We start from the raw sequence: 23,259 nt of genomic DNA on the forward strand, positions 1-23,259 counted from the left end.
TAATGAAACTTAAAAGCTTTTGCACAGCAAAAGATACCATAAACAAGACCGAAGGAGAACCCTCAGAATGGGAGAAAATATTTGCAAATGAAGCAACTGACAAAGGATTAATCTCCAAAATTTACAAGTACAATGAGATATCATCTCACTCCGGTCAGAATGGCCATCATCAAAAACTCTAGAAACAATAAATGCTGGAGAGGGTGTGGAGAAAAGGGAACCCTCTTGCACTGCGGTTGGGAATGTAGATTGATACAGCCACTTTGGAGAACAGTATGGAGGTTCCTTAAAAAACTACAAATAGAACTACTGTAGGACCCAGCAATCCCACTACTGGGCATATACCCTGAGAAAACCGTAATTCAAAAAGAGTCATGTACCAAAATGTTCTTTGCAGCTCATCTAGGCCTTTTAACAGCCCAGCTATCCACTAACTCATCTGTGTTCCTCTGCAAAGAACACCCTTCTCACCCTCACCACTCAAAAGTTGTGCTCGTTTTGAAATCACACCTTTCTCATCTGTTTTAACGTATTGACGTTGTACAAGGAAAAAAGACAAGCTATATTGAGAAATAAATTGTGTGAGAGGGTTAAGGAATCCTAAACTATTAACCTATGAAGGTTAGTAATGAAAATGTCTCCCTATTCCTTAAAAGCATGGATGCAAAGGGACAGTATTCTTGATTGGAAAAGAAACCGTCACTTCCCACCTACTTACTCAACAAGAAGGTAATTTAATTCTTTGCCTGAACCTCGTTTGCCCAATAGGACACTGTGTGCAGATGCTACTATTTTCTGATATCTCTTCTCTTTCTGTTCTCGGGTTGTCTCTGTGGATAACATCAACCTGCCTGCTCCAGGGGAATACGGGGCTGAACCTCCTGCTGAGTTACTTAGACGGCAGTTCGATCACTGGAGTCAGAATGACCTAAAAGATTGTTCTGTGATCAAACTGGTGGACACTCAAATCACGTGTGCTCTGGGACCCTCAGGTACGTTTTCTGAGTTTGTGATGATTAAGATTGAAAATCACCCCGGCTATATCCGAAGAGGTAGCTGGAGAAAGAAAGAGAAACCCAATGGGACAATATGGGTCACAATGTTTTCTAAGCATATACAGTGCCACCTGAGGGGGTCCACCACAGGGGCCAACGCTGCAAAGTGGGTGGCCTGGGTCGGGGCCATTCTCCCACCGATTCCTTCCCTCCCACCTTCTGGGACTTTGCTTCCCATTTCAGGCCCTGCATCTTGAGAACCCCAACCCCTTGTCTCATTCCTTAATGTTCCAGCTGTATGAACCGTCCCTGATCAAAGATCAACTTTCCTCAACACCAGTCAAGTCCCATCCTAGTGGGTCTCTGCCTTTAGATGGGCCATTGAGAGGAATTTAAGTAGGAAACAGCCCAAAGAATTGACCCTTAAAGATCCTTTACATTTTCCAAGAGAAATTTATAAACTCAAAGGAATCTCAATGTAGGGAAAATTTTTTACGCGAAAGTGTCGAAAATGGCTTGATTCAACTAGCTGGACAGCTTCAACTATTCCCCTCCCGAACTCAAGTTGGTTATTCGATTTTTAAAAAATTCCTCCTCTTGGGACTTCCCCGGTGGTGCAGTGGTTAAGAATCCGCCTGCCAACGCAGGGGACACAGGTTCGAGCCCTGGTCTGGGAAAATCCCACATGCTGTGGAGCAACTGAGCCCCTGCGCCACAACTACTGAGCCTGCGCTGTAGAGGCCACAAGCCACAACTACTGAAGCCCGTGTGCCTAGAGCCCGTGCTCTGCAACAAGAGAAGCCACTGCAATGAGAAGCCTAAGCACCGAAGGGTAGCCCCTGCTCGCTGCAACTAGAGAAAGCCCACGCCCAGCAACGAAAACCCAACGCAGCTAAAAAATAAAGAAAGAGAGACATTTATTTTAAAAAATTGTATTAAAAAAAATTCCTTCTCTCAATGTATCACTTCTTCACCATATCACTGGTATTTGCCTCCTAACCCCTGACCTTTATCTGACCTGTGACTTTGGCTCTGAGTCAGCGTTGCTGTCAGCACGCTCTGGGCCACTTTGAACACTTTTGTTATCTTTTTTTGTTCTTTTTTATTTTTTACTTAATCTTTTTTATTTTTATTTTTTGGCACACCGTGCGGCGTGCAGGATCTTAGTTCCCCAACAAGGGATCGAACCTGTGCCCCCTGCACTGGGAGCTCGGAGTCCCAGCCACTGGACTGCCAGGGAATTCCCATTTTTTTTTCCTTTAAAAAGACAAATAAATAAAGGACTGTATTGCTCCGGGTCTCAGACTTCAGTTCTACTTTATCTCTGTCATCTGTACTTGCCTGTTTACTTTTCCCCACCCCTTCACGCTCTGGAAAGGGAATAGGCTGAATCCATGAGGTCACAATGTGGAAGTCCTAGAAGGAGGTCACTGGAACCTCCAATCTATAGCCAGTCGGTCAGGAGCACAGGTGACAACCTCGGGGGGGAAGGGGGAAGTGGGGGAGGAGAAGAGTCTTGTGGGACTGAGCCCTTTATCTGTGGGATCTGATGCTACTCCAGGTAGACAGTGTCAGGATTGAGTTGAGTGGTAATACACCCAGCTGGTGTCTGGAGAATTGCTTGGTGATATGAAGGGAACCTCCCATCCCCCCCACTTGCATTGGAATTGGGTTCAGAATCCCTTTACATATGGTCTATTCTGGAAAATGCCCCTTGTGCACTTGAGAAGAACATGTATGCCATTGCTGTCAGGTGGAGTGTTCTGTATATGTCCATCAGGTTTAGTTGGTTCGTTGTGTTAAGTCCTCTATTTCCTTACTTACCTTCCATCTGGTTCTACCCATTACTGAGAGTCGGGTATTGAAGTCTCCAACTATTATTGTAGAACTGTCTATTTCTGCCTTCAATTCTATCAGTTTTTGCTTCACATATTTTGATGGTCTGGTATTAGGTGTGTGAGTGTTCGTTCTTTTAGGGGTTGGGGTCATATTAACATGGGATAAAAAACCACTGTGATGTGGGGGGCATGCCTACTATGCCCTCCAAACCACCAAATACATGTATTACTTTCTGCTTATAAATATTTAGTTTCTTCTAGATTTCTGGGTGTTATTCTTCCTCTTATTTAATACATGTACAATTTATTTTCATGTGTGGTGTGAGGTATGGATCCAACTTTCCTTCCCATATTGCAGCCACTTGTCCTGGAACTATCGCTAAAGACACTCCTACTTTTGCCCATTGAATATGATGCACCCATCATTTCTGGTAGGCTGTTCGTTCTGGATTTACAGTTACGTACAAAAAAGAAACCCCATCTGTCTAAGACATAGCTGGTTGGGTTTTGTACTTGCAGCCAGATACACTCATACTGATTCTGTGCATGAATGAACAGCAGTTTGATGAACAGAACAGTGCTGGTCAGTGCTGAGTCATGTGCTGCTTCCTCTAACTGCAAGGGACGCTGGGAAAGTGGGTAACTGGACTGTCCTAAGTGTCTTAGAATAACCACCATTGCCTTGGGGTAAGTGTGAAAGTGGGGGCTTGAGTCACCACACAGACCAGCCTCTGGATCTTGTTATGTAGCATTACAGTCCCCCTGAGAGAATACTAACGGGGCACTTGTGCAGGGAGGAAACAGACATATGCTGGAACTCCCGAATGCTAAGTTCCAGCAGTGAGCTTATTATTCAGCCTGTACGGTGGCAGGGTGTGTCCAACCGGCCCCAGCAGAACGGGATGATCTGTTTCAGCCACGCCCACACCTGACCCCACAGAGAGAAGGTAGAGGGCTCCACGTTGTCTTGTAGGGGGCAGAGTATGAGGGGTGGGGCAGAGAAGGACCATCCTCACCTATTGGTGGAGACTGGCTGCTTCTGTTGCCCTGGTGTACGTATGAGTTTCCTATCGCTGCTGTAACGTATCACCCCAAATTTAGTGGCTTAAAAGCAACGCAAATTATCTTACATTTCTGGAGGTCAAAAATCTGAAATGGTTCTCATTGGGCTAAAATCAAGGTGCCAGTAGGGCTGGTTCCTCCTGGAGGCTCCTGGAGAGAATCTGTTCCTTGCCTCTTCCAGCTTCTAGAGGCTGCCCCTCCATATTCTAAGCCAGCAATGTAGCATCTTCAAGTCTCTCTCTGCTTCTGCCTTCACGCCAGTTGATTACATCCGGCCCACCAGGATAACGCAGGCTCATCTCCCCATCTCAGGATCCCTGATTCACTCACGTCTGCAAAGTCTCTTGCCTCTAAGGTATCATCTACAGGTTCTGGGGATTAGGACCAAGTGTTACTCCTTGTTATCCCAGGGGAGGGGCAGCAGCTGATTCTCCCTGTCGCGGAGGGAGGGAGGAAGGGCTCTGGGGGCAGGGCAGAGCTAGGAACTTTCCAGAAAGGCCATGGCCCGTTGGGCTCAGGGCGCAGCTATCAGCTCAGCTCTGCTGTGGTGTGGGTCTGGAGGCTCCTCAGCCTGTTACTGAGCCCAAGCTCGCTCTGCTTGCTGCACGACAGGCCAGTAAATCAGGAGACGAGTTGTTGGGGCAAGGAATAACGACTTTAATCGGAAAGCTAGGGACCAAGAAGATGGCAGACTAGTGTCTCAAAAAAACATCTTGTCCCAGTCCAAATTCAGGCTCCTTTTATACAGAGGAGGGGGGAGGGGAGGGGCCCACTGCAGCGCTGACCAGCGGCTGAGCGGGGCTCTTATAGGTCTCACCTGCCCCGCCCCTATGACAAGCCTGGTTCCTGTTGTCAGGCCTCTCCCCTCCCCCGCTCCACCTGCCCCCACCCCCCACCCCGCCCCGCTCCATCCCAACTGCCTCTTGGCTGGTCTCCTGCCTCCATCTGCCCCAAGTATTGTGGCCAGAGGAAGCTCTCCAAGGTGGAAATCTGAGCAAGTCGCTCAGCTTAGAACCCTGCTGACAGCTCCGGGTTACCTTTCAGGATGAAATCCCACATCCCCAGCCTTGCAGTCCCACTCTTCAGGACCTGGTGCTGATTCTCACCTCACCTCCCAGGGTGTGGAGGGAACTGCATCTCTCCCATTGTTCCAGGTCGATTCTTGCCTCTTCACCTTCATGTGTGTGGTTCCTCCTGCCCTGCCCTGCCTCCCATCCCTCCTCTGCCAACTCCTATTCATCCTTCAGGACCCAACTTGGGGGTCACTTCCTGGGAAAACTTTGGGATTGTCCAGGATCCTGTGGATGCAACAGAAATGGATTCAGTCTGGTCCGCATGAATGGGGGAGGGGTGGTCCCCAAAGGGCTGATGTTATCACAAGGGAAAAGGATACTGGATACTTGGGGACACTGCCCAAGTATATGCCTCCCTCTCTGATACATCCGAGTGGGCCTGGTGCCCCTATGGGCATGTTCACCCGTCCTGGCACTGACCACAGTACATCCTTGGTGGCCGGTTGCTTACCTGCCTCCCCGCCCAGTGAGCTCCTGATGAGAACCCGGCCTGGCTCAGCTGGGCCCTCTGGGTCAGCACAGTGTCCGGCACACGGCTGCCCCAAGATTGTGAGGTGGCAGGGGTTTGAGGAGCAGTTGTAAACTCAGAAACACAATGAACTGAAGATCTGTGAGCTGTGGGAGGACCCTAAGCCAAGGCAAATGGAGGGTAAACAGGCTGGGAAGCTGAGTCCTTTCTGCTCAGGGCTTTCTTTCTTGAGAACAGGGAGATTGGCAGTGCATACTTTGGAAAAGTGATTGGCAGTGTCTAGGAAGGCTAACAAGATGCTCATGCTCTGCCCAGCGAGTCCACCCTTGGTGTAGATGCAACAGAAATGAGCGTGCATCCCACCGAGACATCACAGGAGCCCCCAGAGCAGCTTCATTCACAAGAGCCCCAAACTGAAAAGAACCCGAATGTCCTCCTCGGTGAAATGGATAGATAGTGTGGACTATTCACAAAATGGAAAGAAAGTTCATGTCAGAATTGACTCGGGGGCTTCCCTGGTGGCGCAGTGGTTGCGCGTCCGCCTGCCGATGCAGGGGACACGGGTTCGTGCCCCGGTCCGGGAGGATCCCACGTGCCGCGGAGCGGCTGGAGCCGTGAGCCGTGGCCGCTGGGCCTGCGCGTCCGGAGCCTGTAAAAAAAAAATGTGCTCTTGAGTCACTGGTTTCGACCTGTGATTGTAAGTTGAAATCTTACCAAGTTGGTAAAGTTTTTGAATATTTTAAAATCACCGTAATTATAAGTTTAATGTATCTGATTGATAAGGATCACTTAAGGACTTGGGAAGATTTATTAGTCAGATAATTGAAACACTTAGAAAATGCAATATAATACACTTTGATTGCAGCGTAAAACGTTTAAAGGAGTTTAATTAACTAAGTAGGTAAATGCTACAAACATTAATCAAAGTTCGCCTTAAAAATGATTGTTAAAATTGGCTGGATATATTCATAGAATAAGATGTGTACATTGCACTTAAAAGCTCAGAGAAGAATTAGGGCTTAAAAAACAAAGTATTTCTGAAAAGCCTTTTTTCTGCCCAAAAGCTGTCCTGAAAAACGCCAGAAAAATACTTGGGTTGGGACCAGAGGAGGCTGGAGGATGACTCAGCAGCCACCTGTCCAGCCACCATCCTGGACCAATGGGGCAATAGGTCTGGCAGGTGGTGCCCATGGGTGGGTGATGTGAGCCCTGGATCCAGGCTCCCTCCTTCCTCTCGCCATCCCCAACTTGGAGATACTCCCCAAAGCAGCCATTGGGCTACTGCAGAGACCTGTGGGGGTCACTGGAAGTCCCAGCCCCTGTGCCTCACAGCCTCTGTGAGAAGTGAGCTTGGACACCCGGACACCCCCGACACCCTCTGGTCTTCGGAGCCTCTTGTCTGCTTGGCGTTGCCCTCTGTGGTGGGCAGGATAATGCCCCCCAAAGATATCCAGGTCCTAACCTCTGGAACCTGCAAATGTTACCTTATATGGCAAAAGACACTTTGCAGATGCAATGGAATTAAGGTTTTTGAGATTAAGGAATATTATCCTGGATTATCCGGGTGGGCCCTAAATACGATCACAAGTGTCCTTGTAAGAGAGTCAGAGGGAGATTTGATGAAAGGAGGTGATGGTGAGAGCACCGAAGCAGGTGGTTACGCTCCCGAGCGCAAGGAATACAGCTCTGGGAACTGGAAAAGGCGAGCAGCCAGGTTCTCCCCACGAGCCTCTGGAGGGAGGAAGTCCTTGCCGTCACCTTGATTTCAGACCATTGAGACTCTGATTGTGGACCTCTGGACTCCATGCTGTCAGAGAAGAAATGGGGTGGTTTTAAGCCACCACGCTGGTGGTCACTGGCACGGCAGCAAGAGGAAACTTGGTACACCTGCTCTGAGCACGTCCTTGCCTCTGGCTCCGCGTGACGTCACAACTCTGCTCAGGGGCCCCATGGCCGGCCCTTGCTGACTCCTTGGACGGAGTGGGGGGCCTGGGGAGAGTTCAGTCCATCCTCTTCCCCAGCGAGCTGCTGACATCTCACCATTTAGTGGAGAACGTCTTGGCACCTGCCCCAGTCACTGGTATAGGGTTCCCAAGCTCGACAGTGGCACCATGTCAGTGGGTGTGGCTAGCATGATAACGACCTCAAGGCCTCTCTGTAAGTCTGCAGGCAGCGCACCCTGGGGCCTGGCTGTGGGTCCCTTTCTTTGCCCACCTGTCCCTGATGCAGGCTCCTCTGCGGGCTTCCTCACCGTGTGGAGTGGATTGCAAACTGGGCCTGAACCACAGGGGGGGCCATCATTGCCTATCACTACTGGTGGGCCTCAGATTGCTGGGGGCCCAGGGCTACTGCAGCCCAGACTGGCACCTCCTGCACCTCACCATCTCCACCCCTCTCCCTGTATTCCTGGCAGGTGTGGTCTGGTTTCGGTGACAGCTCAAAGATGCCTGGTGTTAGATCGGGGAGACAAGTCAAACATTTCACAACCAACCCCAGAGGCCACACCAATTCACATCACAGTTAAGCTGAAGTTCACAGGAAACAATGTGTGATCCAGAGATCTCCAAAGTAGGTGGCATGCTTCTGGGGGAGGCACCAGACAATCTGTCGGGGTAAGGGAAGAAATGTCAGAACTCCCATTTGTATTTATTTTTAGCTCATTCTTTTAAATTTCCATTTCTTGATAATCTTTTATATTATCTTTAATATATTAGGAGTCTAAGTATATATTTATAACTAAATAAATATGAAATGGTGAGAATAAGCTTTAAACTTTTTTATTTAATGAAGATGATGAATAAAGAATGTTTTTACATCACTAATCTAATTGTCAAGCATTTATTGATTTTCTGCCATAGGCAAAGAACTAAGCTAGATGCTGGGGGATTTTTTTTTTAATGAAAAGACTTTACACAGAGGAGAATACATATTACATATTCACAATACATATATTGGACACAGGACTATATCCAGAAAATATAAAGAACTCTTATAACTCAACAATGGTGGAATTTTTTTAAAAAAGAGCACAGGGTATGGTCTCTAGCAGAAAGGTTAGAAGTGCTGCTCTGAATGACAGCCTGGGGAGAATATCTGTAACTCACATCACAGACAAAGGCTAATTTCCCTAAAATATAAAGAGCATGTACAAATCAACAAGAAAATGACTAACAGCCTAATTGGGGGAGGAGAAGGGCTGGGCAGATGAGATTCACAGAAATGAACTACAAATGGCTGTTGAACACGTGAAAGATGCTCACTCATCGTAAGCAGGACATGTGTTAAAAGAACACTGAAATACCAGTTTTGCCCCATCATGTTGGCCAAGATCCACAATGTGAAAGCAGGCGCCATTGATGGTGAGGGAGGCAGGTCATCTATTACAACAGTGACAGCTTCAGAATTACAAACACACACGCCTCCAAGTTGGCCACTCATCTTCTGGGAATTCACCTACCAATGTACTCACCTGTGGGAAATAAACTGCATACATCCATACAGTGGGTATCACTCGGGCTTAAAGAAGAATCAGGAAGCTCTATATGTACGGATATGGAATGAGTTCCAAGAATTATTGGTAGTGGAAATGGAGAGGGGCTACGATTTGTGTAAAAGAGAAGAAAAAAATACATATTTATACCCGCATAGACAAATTCTTGGAAAGCCGAGTGCAGGTGGGAGAGGCGGAACCAGAGCCTTCTTTGGGGGCTGCTATCCAGAACAGGACAATCCCTGGACAGGTCGGGAAGTGAGCCGGAAAAGGACCCACAGTGCCCTGCTCCAAGTCTTCATGGGACCGTGTTAAGCTCTCCAGCCTCGGTTTCCTCGTAGGAAACAAACACTGCCCACCCCTTAAGTCCCTGGGCTTGCTGGATGCCAGGTTAATACAGGCCCTGTTATTAGGGGTTTTCCGGCACCAGGCTCTGTGCTCTGGGCTTCACATAGATTATCTCATGGAAACCTCACGACAGCCCAGTGAGAGGGCTTCTATATGCATCTCAGTTTCCCGGTGCTGAAAGTGAGGCTTAGTAAAGAGGTTAAATAATTGGCCCCGGGCTTCCCTGGTGGCGCAGTGGTTAAGAATCCGCCTGCCAATGCAGGGGACACGGGTTCGAGCCCTGGTCCGGGAAGATCCCACATGCCGCGGAGCAACTAAGCCCGTGAGCCACAACTACTGAGCCTGTGCGTCTGGAGCCTGTGCTCCGCAACAAGAGAGGCCGCGACAGTGAGAGGCCCGCGCACCGCGATGAAGAGTGGCCCCCGCTCGCCGCAACTAGAGATAAGCCCTCGCACAGAAACGAAGGTCCAACACAGCCAAAAGTAAATAAATAAATAAAATAAAAATAAATTAATTAAAAAAATAATAATAATTGGCCCCATGTCACACGGTGACAAAGTGAGATTCCACCCAGCTCTCTCTTTCCAAGCTGAGCCATATCCCTTTTCTTATGGACAGTGAGGCCTCAAACCCGCATCCGGGCTGGTATTTTGCTGTGTCTTGCATTGCCCCTGCTCACAGCCCTGAGCCAAACGTGGGGTCCCCCAAAGCACCCGGCTCTAGAGGAGGCTGCAGCCTCACGTGCTCTCCTTGTCCCTGTGGGTTGCCGCTGGCTGCCCGTCAGTCCTTCGGAGCCTCAGGGACAAAGCACGTTGCTGATGGGGGCTGCAAAGCAACGTGGACAGCACTGCTGTCCTGGACAGCGGCACGGAGGTGGCCGCCAGCACGAGGGGAGGGGAGAGGGGCTGCCGCACAGCCCGCAGAGGGGTAGAGCCCCCTAGTTCTCCCGAGTCGTCCTAAACAAAGAGGACGAAGGCCACGGCTACCCCTCAGAGAGGCTTCCCGTCACCTGAGTTAGAGGAATTCCCCTCCCCGCTCGATCCCCTTCTGCTGTATCATCCTCTGTCCTCCATTTCTATTAATATATTTGCGCATTGATCGCTGTCTCTCTTCCTCTGCTGGAGTGGAGCCCCTATGAGGCAGGGCTTTAGGGGCGTGCCCTCGGGCCGTTCCTCACACAACAGGCGCTCAGGAAATGTCTGTTGAATGAATAAATGAACGAATGAGCGCGTGTAGAGCTCATCCCAAGCGCTCTGTCTGCCCCCAGGGATGAGGACCACATGGGGAGGACCCCAGGCCACCCTCCGGGGCGCAGACCTGGGGGGCCTCGAGCTCTTGCTGCCCCCTGCGTCTCCCACCACCTGCTTCCCACCACAGGTGCTTCACAGTGGGAAAGGGGAGGCGCCAGGTGTGCCAGGATTGGAGGTTGTCAGCATGGGGAAGCTGGACGTGGGCCAATTAGAAGGGAGGCAGCCCATGTGATTGGCCAGGGGAGAGGATTTGGCTTTCTCTGGTAGGTCTTAAGTTGGAGCAGAGAAAAAATTAGGGCAGCTGGTAGTTACCTACCGAGTTCTGGCCTTTTGGGGTTGATGCTGCAGAAGTTGAGGTTTGGCTTCCCCGGCCCGGTTTGCTGCGGCTCCGCGCAGTGTTCTAGTTTTGTATGTGGTCCGGCCTTGGTCGGTTTGTACATTCAGCCTCTCACGATCCACCGATCCACGGTGCCCTGGGCTTGCCCGGTGCGCGGCTCCTCCCTTTTTGTGCGGTTGGTGGTGCTGGGGAACCCTGAGGCCGCCGTCCCAGGCGGACTCTCGGCACCCGCCCGCAGGTCTGGCCGCCCCCGCGGGGCCCTGCAGGCTGTGGGGAGCGACAGGCCCCGTCCCTGCGCTGCTTGGCGAAGTGTACACGCCGCCTGCAAATCCGCCGCCAGCAAACCCGCCGCCGCGTCGCGCGGACGCTGGACCTGCTCCTGGGCGGAGCCAGCGGGCTCGCAACTACCTGGGCGCCCAGGTGGGTGCGCAGGGCCGGGGGGCGCCATCGCCTGAGCAGCGGCTGCTGCGTTCGGGGCCTCAGTCCCCCCGCCCCCTCCTCTCCGGGCTGGCTAACGGTAGCGGTTCATGTCTTTCGGTCCTGCTTCGAGGGAAAGGACGGCTTGTGATGCCAAGGGCAGAGCCAGGTTGACGTAGGCTGGGAGCGGCGAGGAGTCTCCGGGAGGGAGGCCTAGGGGGTCTGGGCGCCAGAGGTCTGCTCCAAGCTGGCCGTGGCCACGCGGTGACCGGAGGAAGAGGGCGGGGCGGAGCGGGCACCCCCGCTCCCCCTCATGCGCGCTCAATGACTTCCCGTCCTGGGGTGTCCAGCGGGTCCCGGGAGGGAGCCCGGCTGTTGTAGCAGAGCCTCCACCGAGACCCCGGGCGCACGTGCTCCTCCTGCCCAAAGGCAGCCGCCGCCAGAGGGCACACGTGAGACAAACCCAGCCCTGAGCTGCGGCCGCCCCTCCCCTCCCGCCTCGCCTGTCCTGGGTCACCGCCCGCGCGCATCTGGCCACGGCGACTGTGAAAGCGCCGCCCCCAAATGCTCACTCCTCGATGCGGGCGCACGCCCGGAGGGGCAGGCGGTCATTCTAGGCGGTGTCCCAGGAGGGGGAAATACGTGCCTTCACAGGGTAAGAAGTTGATTCCCTAGTCACTTCTCTTTCCGCCCCCTGATTGGCTGACGGGAGAATCTTCTTAACCCTTGCGGATGCTTTATTCTTAAAAACAAAGAGAAAGCTCAGAGCCCTTGGCAGGCAAAGGGATCCAGCTAGAACATCACGCTGTTTGGTTTGTTTCCACAGGGTCTGTTTTTACAGTTTCCTTCTATTTATGACAAGTGATAACTGGTTTTCCAGTTATGGCAGTTGACAAACATCCCGCAGAGATAAATTATTTAGAAGTCTGTTGACTGAAAGAAAAGCATGAATAAATGATAGTTTATTATTTATTAATAATAAACAAGGGAACTGAGGATGTGACAGAAGTCAGGAAGACATGTAAGTGATAGAAGTTTTTTTATATGAATTTATTTATTTTTGGCTGCCTTGGGTCTTCGTTGAGGTGCGCGGGCTTCTCATTACGGTGGCTTCTCCTGTTGCGGAGCACGGGCTCTAGGCGCGGGGGCTTCAGTAGTTGTGGCTCGCGGGCCCTAGAGCGCAGGCTCAGTAGTTGTGGTGCACCGGCTTAGTTGCTCCGCGGCATGTGGGATCTTCCCGGACCAGGGTTCGAACCTGTGTCCCCTGCACTGGCAGGCGGATTCTTAACCACTGAGCAACCAGGGAAGTTCTAAATGATGGAATTTTGAAAAAACAGTGCTCTGAAGCAAGATGGTGAACGCCTGCTGGGTCAGAAACTCATTTTATTACTGTCTTTGTCTTGGGCTTTTTTTTGGTGACTTGAACCTGGCCCTTGAAGATTTTGAAAACCTAGAACACGTATTTCTTTATGAAATATGTACATGGCCTTTCTGTGTGGCTATGCACTATTCTAAGTGCTTTACTAATATAATATTATCTCATTTCATCCTCACACCCTATGTGATCAGTACTACTGTCCCCATTTTACAGAGGAGGAAACTGAGGCACGATGAGGTTAGCTAACTGTCCAGAGGTCAGAGCTGGGATTCGAACCCCGTTTGGTTGGCTCCAGAGTCAGTGCTGTGAACTCTCACGGGGTCCTGGCTTCCTAGCCCTCATGCTCAGCAGCTCCATGTCAGCCCAGCAATTTGATTCCCAGGTAGTCTTTTCAAAGGCGTTTTAGGGCAGAGGGTGCTCTGCAGAAACGCAGGCCTTTCGCCGGGTCTTTGCCATGGCCGCCTGCCTCGGAGCCTCTTGGGGCTGCATCGTCCTTTACTACAGAGGTGCACTGGGGCCCCTGTGTTTTGGGGACTGAGGAAGACACGAAGGGTTTGGGGTGGAAATCCTCTCTTTAGACCACAATCACTGCTCCCTTGGCTGGTGTCCCCTGGTCGGGGAAAGCTGACAGCGCTGAGAGTGGCGGTCTCTGTCCTTCCAGGGCAGAGTTAGGGGAGCGCTGGTCGCTGAAGCATAAAATGGGCACCGGCAGGCTCCCCTCCAGGATGGGAGTGTTGAAGGATGTTCCGACTTCCCACCGCAGGGGAGTGGACCAGGCGTCCGCTGGCCTGGGTCCTGAAGGTCACAGGAGGCATTTTACCTCTGTCCTACACATCATCTACTGCATCCTTCCCGCTATGGCCAGTCTGGGGTCTTTTCTCCTTCTTGAAACTTCTTCCACTACCAGATACCATCCAAGACATGGAGGACAGTGAGTGGAACCCTAGGGGGAAAAAGGGTCAAGGTCCTGGTGACAAAATCACGGGGCAAGGAAACTCCTTGGGGGTCACAGAGAAAGCCCAGAGGTGCTGGAGTCCCCGTGGACCAGGAAATCCTGTCCTCGGTCTCGGGACAGGCTCTGGGGGTTTAGCTCTTCCCCTGGGCTCCAGGTCGTGGTCTGCGCAGCACAGTAAGCCCTGGAGGGCTGCAGTCAGTGACCCAAGGCCACCGCGGGGGAGCTGACAGGGGGCCTCCGGTCATCTGTGCATCATGGGACCCACCTGTCCCTGGGCTACCCCTGAGCCTCAGAGCCTGGGCTGCATGTCCCCTGACCACAAGCCCAGCCCCTGGAGCCGCATTTGCCTTTTGTATTCATCGTTCCAGAAGCAGGAAGCAGAACCCTCCAAGAGAAGAGAATTTTCAAGTCAACCAGTGTTTGTCCTCCTCCTGGGGCCTCACAGAGATCCAGATTCAAGGCTCCCCACCTCTGGAGACCCTGCCCAGAGGTAGCACGTCCCCAACCCCCCGTGTCCCTGAGGACAGGCCCTGCGGGGGGGAGCACTTGGCCTAAAGCCTCTTCTCTTGGCCACCTGTGCCCTGGATGCCCTGCTTCTCTTTGTGTTTCCACTGAGAGTCCGAGAGGCAGCCCACCTCACGGCCACCTCCCTTGCCACGATTCCAGATGAATATAACAGCCCACCTCCCCCACTTTCTTCATCTCTCAGGGCCCTCCTTGCCCACAGATTGGCCCTGGCCCTTGGCCTTGGGGCTGAGGAACTGTGATGTGCTTAAAAGAAATCAGGTTGTGGACGAGCAGAGCTCTCTAATGAGATGTGAAGCATCCCGAGCGCCAGGGCTGCTTCCTTCGGGCGCTGGTGCCACTGCCATCCTCGTCAGCATCACCCAGACAGGACACGACGAGCCCGGGGCCCCACTGTGCTTCCATGAGTGAGGTGGACAGCGAGGCCCCGGTCCCAGGGAAGAGGCAGCGGCGCTCGCTTAAGTGAACCTGGGCCCGAAACCTCCTTAGAGCAGCTCCCACTTGCCTTCAGGGCCCCAGGATCCCACAAGGAGGGTCAGCCACCTTCTTTGTGCTTCCATATCCCTGATCGTTAGCATTTATCACTGCCTTTATGTCTTTATCAAATATATATATGGTGCTCACTTGTACTATGTGCAAGTCACTGTTCTAAGTGCTTTACTTATGGCCTCAACACGACCTACGGGACAGGAACTGCTATTAGAATTCCCATTTTGCAGAGAAGGAAACTGAGGCACAGAGAGGTTAAAGCCACTTGCCTGAAGTCACTGAACTGGGAAAAGCTAGAGCTGGATTAACACTGCAGAGCCCCCGTGTTCTTAACCACTGTGGGATGCACCTCTGTCCTAGCTGCCTGGCTTCGCGTCTGTTCCCCCAGACCGGAAGCTTTTTTTTCACCTTTACGTCCATGGTACAGGTTTCCCCCACTATCCCAAAGTAGAGCGTTCCTACGAAACTATGAGATGCTGGGTGTAGTTCCTGGGGAAGGAACTTGGCAGGGCCACTTCCGCTGCCCAGGGTGCGTCACCGCCTCTACAAGGGCTTGCTGCAGAACAAATACTGACCTCTAGTTTCCTTGTTTCCGTAAAAGTGAAAGTCCTCTTCAGATTTCTTTCAATTAATGAAAACAGGTGCTAATGTAACTCTTTGGAAAAGTGAACTGGCGTACAGCGAACTTTTGAAAAGTGGGGGATACCTGTAATTGGCACAGCGCTCAGGTCCTCAGTAAAGATTTGTGATTGAAATAATGGCCTAGGTGACTATATACTGCATGAGTCATGGTGGGAACTTAATGTGTAAACCCATCTCTATTCTTGGAGTTTAGACTTTCACCAAGTGTGTGTCATTTTTTCGTTATACCTGCTCAGCAGTCGAAACCACTCAACTCAGAGATGTTTTCCCCTCTAATTTTTTTCTATTATTTCAAATCCTATGTTCAGTGTTTTCTCCAACCTCTATTAGATGTCAAAAACCCTAACTTCCACGACTTGTAACTTTTTGTAAGTATTTTTCATCTCTGTGTCCTTTTGCACCGTATTCTGGGAAATTCCCTTATCAGGAACTCCCAGGTCACTGCATCCACTCCACTGTTCAACCCATTCATTGACAGTTTCAGAATTTGTCAGTCATGTTTGCAATTTCCAAAATGCTGAGAATGTTTCCTTTTCACAGCAGTCTGTTTTTAAAAAACAGATGTCCTCTTAAATTTCTCTGACAATATAAGCTATAATTACTTTAGAGTTTTCTTCTGTTTACTGCATGACTTCACTTACCTCCCGAGTTGGTTCTTCTGTTTGTTGAGCTGGCATATCTCTCTCAGTGCACTGGAATTCCTAAGTGTTGGTGTTTCTTGGTTGTCCATTCATGTTTGAAGAAGTGGGGTGTCTGGACAAAATCGTTGGTTGCTGGAACATCTTTCCTCTGGCCAAGTGGGAATTCCTGCCACCTATCTGTGAGTGACATCTCTGACTGCAGGAGCCCTGGCCATGGTCCTTTGAGATGGGGGCGAGCAGTCAAGTCCCGTAGCCAGGTGGAGCGAGTGGACATGAATTTCTGAATAAAGGGCTCCACTCCGATGTGGGACCCTTACATTGCTGGGGTGCTGCCCTTGTTCTGTGGGCCTAGCCCCCAGTTTCTGAACCCCTTTTATCTGTACTTGAGGCTTTGACCCTGGGCAAACACTGGAGTCGGTGGCTAAGGGGAGGTAGGGAGGGGGGCTGGCATGACTACTTTGCTGATGCCCCTTCTGTTAATTACCCAAACGCTCTTCCCCTCCCCCACAGCCTCCCACCTGGCGCTATTGCACTCCTGCAAAAGCTCCTCTTCTTCCTCCTGTGTGGGGTGGTGGGTCCCTCTGCCTGGGGGGTCTCCTTGTCCACCTGCCCCATGATCTTTATATCTTACGTGTATTCCTTTCCTCCTTTGCCTTTTGTCATCTATCTCAATCCACCTGAATTTGGGGAGGGGGAGATAAATGAGTGCTCTGCAGATTATCTTGTACCCTACACCCACCTTCATACCCCGGGAAACCAGGTACAGAGCTCAGGAGACCCAGGTGAAGCAGGGCCTCGGGGCCCCTGCATCCCCTGGGCCATGGCACCCAGCAGGTTCCTTAACGGCAGGCTCCGTAGCTGCGGAGGCCATGGCTGAGTGAGGTCCCTCTGTAGCTGGGTTGACAATGCGGAGGAGAGTTTGGGGTCTACTTGCCACCGGGGGCAGAACAGGAAAGGGGGGTGGGGAACACATGTCCCCAGGTGTCTGTCTCTATGGGCCCAGCGCTGGCGGGGGCAGCAGGTTCCATTGCCCTGCCCTGTGTGCCGGCAGAGAATAAAGCTGACGAGGCAGCACCCTGCAGACTTCCTGACAACGCTCCCTCCTTCACGCAGCAAACACCCAGCACGCGCCTCCCATGCACAGGCAGGCTTGGGCGCTGGAGAGTTTAAAGATGAGGTAAGATCCCATTCCTGAAGAGATTATGTTTCGATGAGGAGGCAGTGGTGTGAATAACAACAAAGCCCCTCTTAGAAAGTCCCTCTGAGGAGGTGGAAGGGTTGGACCAGAGGTGGCTGGTGGAGGAGAACGGTCTAAGCCGGCGCCCCTTGAACTTGAACAGGCACACAAATTCCTCGGGGATCTTGGTAGATGCAGATTCTGACCCGGGAGGTCTGGGTGGCGCCTGAGATTCTGCATTTCTACAGATTCCGGGTGATCTTGATGCTGCTGGTCTGTGGACCACACTTTGAGTAGCAAGGGGAGAGGGAAGCCACAGCTTCCTGCGACACCCTTGCTGCCATACTGTGGGTGATGGGCAGACCAGCGGGGACCCCAGCAGGAGAAGAGTCCTGTGGTCTCTCGGGGAGGTGCTGTGCCCACGCAGGCCTGAGTCTCGGTGCTGGGCCTGCCAGGCTGCAGGCCCTCCTACCTGGCGTCTCACTGGCCAGGAATTCGTGCCACCCCAGGGGGAAGGTGCTGGGGATGGGTGTGCCCCGGTGGGACAGCGCCCATCAGCTTGGGGGCTCGGGCAGGTGAGACCCCCCCCCTTTCAGAACATCAGGGGCTCTGGCTCTGTTCCAGGGTTGCAGGCTGGGTCAGACAAGGTCCTATAGGCATACATGTGTCCAGTTTCAGAGTTTGTCATCGGGTCCCCGTAAGTACAAAGTGAGGCCTGTGTGTGGAGCCAGCACACGTGGCGGGTGTCCAGGAGCCCTTGGTTGTCTCGGGGCCGAGACAACAGCAGCCCGTGACATTGGCCAGGGGCCAGGACAGTGTGGGCCACCCTTGGAACCTAGCTGGGAAAACACTCCCCAACCACGGAGCTTCGAGGGCCCCTTTCAAGGCAGAAGATGTGCGTGTGGGGAGAGCGGCTGACCCGGGGTTAATAAATAAGCTTAAAAGTTAATCCAGCGTGTGACCAAGACAGGCTCACTCTGCGGCTCAGGAAGATGCCCCGTTACCGAAAAGAGACACTTTAGAATTCTGAAGAACGGTACGTGCTATCAAGGCCTTCAAAAGGATTGTGCGTGATGATACCTGTTTGGAGGGATGTTCCTGGATCCAGCAAGTCATTCTGCGGGTGGTTCGTGTCGTTACCTCTTTAATATTTATTGAAACTACACTCTCACCATCCTCAGCCCAGGCATGGTACGGGGCCTGGCAAAAGCCTCTTTCTGCTTTTCCTCTTTTTTTTTTTTTTTTCTGCGGTACGCGGGCCTCTCACTGTTGTGGCCTCTCCCGTTGCGGAGCACAGGCTCCGGACGCGCAGGCTCAGCGGCCATGGCTCACGGGCCTAGCCGTTCCGCGGCACGTGGGGTCTTCCAGGACCGGGGCACGAACCCGCGTCCTCTGCATCGGCAGGTGGACTCTCAACCACTGCGCCACCGGAGAAGCCCTCTGCTTTTCCTCTTTTTAGCCCCGTCTTGTCCAAGCCTATCCCCACACTGGCCAAGAAGGTCTCTCAAAACTGTGAACACAACTGGATCTCTCTTTCTTGAAGCCACGGGCCTAGCCGTTCCGCGGCACGTGGGATCTTCCAGGACCGGGGCACGAACCCGCGTCCTCTGCATCGGCAGGTGGACTCTCAACCACTGCGCCACCGGAGAAGCCCTCTGCTTTTCCTCTTTTTAGCCCCGTCTTGTCCAAGCCTATCCCCACACTGGCCAAGAAGGTCTCTCAAAACTGTGAACACAACTGGATCTCTCTTTCTTGAAGCTGCTCGTCACCCTCTGGGGCAGAGCCAGCGGGTGGGCTCTGTGCTTAGGGCCCCTACCTACTCTAGTCCTGTAGTTCTCCATCCCTACACATTCTTCTGGGGCCCAGACCCTCTCCTCCCACCTCTCCCCCCCACTCCCCCCTCCGCCTCAGGACCTTTGCACATGCTGTTCTCCTTCCTCAAATACCCACCCCACCTCCCTCTCCCTGCCTCAGACCTGTGCCCTCTCTCGGTTCTTCTGGAGCCCCCTCCCCAGCAGTTAATGTCTTCTGCTTTGTCCCGATGTGTGTCAGGTCCTGCTGACAGTGTGTGATCAGACTATGTTGTGACGACTTTTTACCTCTGTCTCTCCACTGAACATACCTCCTTGCTGACTCACCTTGGGTCCCCAGGGCCCAACGTGGGGCCTGACACCTGGTAGGTGTTTAATATGTATTTGTGGAGCTGAAGCAATGATGAATTCTTTCACAGCCTTTGGGATCTGAGTCTTGGTAGGTGGAGGGAAATTGCTGGAAAAAAAATTTAAGAACCAAGTGGAATAAATAAATGTGTGTCTGAGTTTCCTAAGGTGCAGTAACCAAGCACCACAAACCAGGTGGCTAACAACGGCAGACATTTATTCTCTCATGGTTCTGAAGGCCAGAAGTCCAAGTTCAAGGTGTCTGCAGAGCCATGCCCCTCCACAGGCTCTGGGGGACCATCTCTCTGTGTGCCTTCCAGTTTCTGGGGGCTCCAGGTGCTCTTGGGCTTGTGGCCACATCACTCCAATCTCTGCCTCTGTTTTTACGTGACCTCCTTTTCTTCCTGTGCCTCTCCTCTGTGTGTCTGTTATAAGGTCACTTGTCATTGGATTTAAGGTAATCCAGGATGTTCTCATGGCTAGACCCTTCATCACATCTGCAAGGACGTTTTTGCCAAATAAGGTCACATCCCCAGGTTCTGGAGAGTAGGGTGTGGACACATCACTTTGGGGGCCACCATTCAGCCCCTTACAATGTGTAATGAGATGAATCCCAAGCCCTCTGAGGTAAATGCAAGAGCGGGTCTCATAACAGCTGGGAGTGGGTCAGTCCAGGCAGGAAGAGCACGGGTGACCAGTGACTGCATGGTCATTCTCTGGTGGCTGCAGGCAGTGTGGAGAGAACCGAGCGGGGACACCTGGATCCTGGCCCCTGCCCTATCACCCCTCCACCCCGGAACAGCACTTTATGTTTCGGAGGCTCTTCTCTGTGGGAGGATGAGGGGTGAGGACGCGTCTCAGGATCCTTCTGTCTCTAAGTCTCTGTCCCTTTAGTCTATTGGCGAATGCACAGAGGGGAACCCGCAGCAGCAGACACCCTGAAGGAGTATGGGGTGGGGTTGGGAGTGGGGCTCACCACCGTGTGGCATCCCTGTGAGGCTTGAGGGAATCACCTGACATCTCTGAGCCTCCTTTATTCATGAGTGACCCACCTCCTCAGTAGTCCAGAGCGTAACCGAGGCATCAGCCTGGTGCCCACACATAATCCCAGGACCCCTGTTGACCAACTGTCACGCCTCACAAAAGAGGGTTGGGACCCCCTGCCTTAGTTCGGGTTCCTCCAAAGGTCTGAGTGTAAACCAGTTATCTGGAGGTGATCTCAGGAGGGGGAGTGAGACAGGGAAGAGAAGGAAGCCCACAGGGGATGGTATCAAGCCGGCTACCTTCGTGGCACTGGGGCCAGACAAGCTGGGGATGGACCCACCAGCTCCGGGCTGGAGGCTGCTCAGGGAGCCTTATGTCTCTAAAACTTCTGACTTGCTCCACGTGGCCCCCTCGAGCTCCTGCAGCCAGAGAAAGCCCTCGGGTACCCACAGTAGGTGCCATCAGAAGGTACAGAAAAGAAGTCCTTTGCCCCCTTTCCCACAGAACCAGAGGAAGTAGCAGAAGGCAAATAACGAGGGCTGAATCCACATAGCTGGGGCGGAGGGAAAGTCCAGTCTCAGGCCACCTGCTTTGAGAAGGACCAGTGGACAAGGCCGTGGGTTGCAGGACGATTCCAGCAGTTTCCAGACATCACGGCTCTTGCATCTGGTCAAAGCATAAACTTGCGGGGAGGGGGCCGTGGTGACCAGGACCCACTGGCGAGGAGACAACCTCTGAACATGAGCACTTGGCAGCCTGGGCCCGTCTGAGGAAATAAAGCTCAGATATGAGACTGTCTGGTCACATCCTACCTCCTGGAACCTGCAGGTGCAGCTCAGACCCTCTTCCACCGTCTCTCTTCCCCGGTCCCAGAGGCTCCCGTTTCTCAGCCTTTCTACATATTGAGGATGGAGGAAAAGCCCTCCATTATGTAAACTGAGGCAGGGCGTGAGAAGACGCGGCCAAATTATTTTTAATGAACTATCACATTGATACCGAAACCTACAAAGATTGTGGGAAGGGAGGAAGGAAGGGAGGAAACCACAGCCCAATCTCACATGCGAAGAGTCGTGGAAAGCTCTAAATAAAACCTTAACGAGCAGAATCTAGCTGCACATTGAAGGAATAATAGCCCTTGTCTAAGTAGGTTCACTGCTGGAATGAAAGGATGGTTCAGCATTCTTTGGAAAACTCATTCATATGATTCAGGAAATTTATTAACATAATTCATCATATTCATTGATTTGACAAGAAAAGTCATCCTGTCAACACCATAGGTGTTGAAAAGACATGTGACAAAAGCCAACAATCCTTCTTGATTTAAAGAGGCAAACTATGAAAAAAATTCCTTCATCACCATATTGTGGAGGAGACCTCTCAGATTATGACACAAAAATCCCAAAGTCAAAAAAAAGATTGAAAATTTGGTAAAAAAAAAAAAAAATTCTACATGCAAAAAGATCAATAACAATAGCACGGTAACAAAGTCCAAAGAAATTAAAAAATATTCTCAACTTCTATCACAAGCAAAGAACCAACCTCCCTAACATAAAAGGGGCTTGTAGAAATTGCTAAGGAAGCCACAGACCGTAATCAAAAAATAGACCAAGAACAAGAAGAAACAGTTCACGGAAAAAGAAATACAAATATATCTTAAATATGTTAAAAGATGCTCAGCCTCACTCATAAGAAAAGAAAGATAAAATAAAGCTGCCTTGAAATACTACTTGTCACCCATGCTATTGGCAAAACCCCACAAGTGTGGTACAGTGCAGTGTGTTAGGAAGCTGGGGACAGTGTACATGAGGGTGTTTCTGGGGAGGCCACTGGGGCTGCCTCTCAAGGCCACCAGCTCACTGACACCTCAACTCCATAATCCCACTTCTGGAATTTTATTCTACAGATACAGTAGCACACATTCAAAAGAGTATATGTGCAAAGTTATTCATTTCAACATTTTTTGTAATATCAAAATATTAGCTGCAGTCCAACTATCCATTGACAGGAAACCAGTTAGGTAAATTATGGAAATCCATACAATGGAATACTATGCAACTGTGAAAATGAATCAGGATGTTCTTGGACGCACAAGGTATACCACCGTGGGGAAATAAACACAAAGTACAAAGTTACCTTTTGCATAAAAGGGAGCAAAATAAGAATGCACATTTGCCCTTGATTATGTTTTAGGAAGCAAATGTGAAAGGATGCACAAGAAATTTAAAAAGGTTACCTGAGGGTAGAGGTGGCAAGTGGGGACTGTGGAAGGGGGCAGGTGCGGAACCGCTTCATTGTGTACCTTGTTTACATTTTCTGTTCTGAACCTTGCGAATTGACTATCTATTCAACACTTTTAAAACTTGATGCATATATTTGAAGATGCTCTAAGATTTTCCTAGAAGAATAAACATTGTTTGTGGCACCTGCCTCCGGGCAGGTGAGGGTGATGGGGGAAAAGGACTTTTATTTGTCATTTTACAAAGTTCTGGACCATTGGGTTGTTTGCCGTGTACACATACAACTTCTCAATTAAAGACAACTAATTATTAATGTTGATGTGTTCCTGAATACATAGAAAAAAGCATTTGAGTGGACTCCTTTGGGGTGGGAAGTGTTGGAGTTAAGACGGCAGAGAAGGGGCTTTTCTTCCATTACCCCCATGAGTCTGTGACTTATACAAGTCTCTACCCCTGCCCTGCTGTGTGAGCCCAGGAAAGACCCTCACCTTTTGCGGAGCCTAGGATCTTCTAGGAGTGCAGGAAGGGGCCAAAATCCAGTGAGCCCAGCTGGATCTGAAATGCTGTGACTTCAAACGGAAAAGAAAAAAAGGAAGAATAAGGGGTCAAGTGCGATGCCGGTGATGACGGTGGTGGTTAATACCCACTGTCAGGCCATTCAGTATCTCATTTACTCTCACTATAAGTAAGCGGAAGGCCTCCACCTTAGAGATTCAGAGAAGGGACCCTGGCGTTCAGAGAAGGGAAGTGAACTACCTAGGCTCATTTGGCAGCCATGGCCTTGGCTTTTTTT

General features: G+C 51.2%; 1 protein-coding gene across 1 annotated transcript in view; it reads left to right on the forward strand.

The window, feature by feature from the left end:
- Positions 1-8,753: 8,753 nt before the first annotated feature.
- The window catches only part of SLC22A11 (solute carrier family 22 member 11), a 32,627-nt gene continuing 18,121 nt past the window's right edge, over positions 8,754-23,259 (forward strand). Inside the window, 3 exon segments of the mRNA XM_024133452.1 lie at positions 8,754-8,796; positions 10,543-10,683; positions 11,101-11,282. Coding sequence (XP_023989220.1) covers positions 8,754-8,796; positions 10,543-10,683; positions 11,101-11,282 — 366 coding nt within the window.

The sequence above is a fragment of the Physeter macrocephalus genome, chromosome 16, assembly GCF_002837175.3.
Source record: "Physeter macrocephalus isolate SW-GA chromosome 16, ASM283717v5, whole genome shotgun sequence".
Classification (NCBI taxonomy): Eukaryota; Metazoa; Chordata; class Mammalia; order Artiodactyla; family Physeteridae; genus Physeter; species Physeter macrocephalus.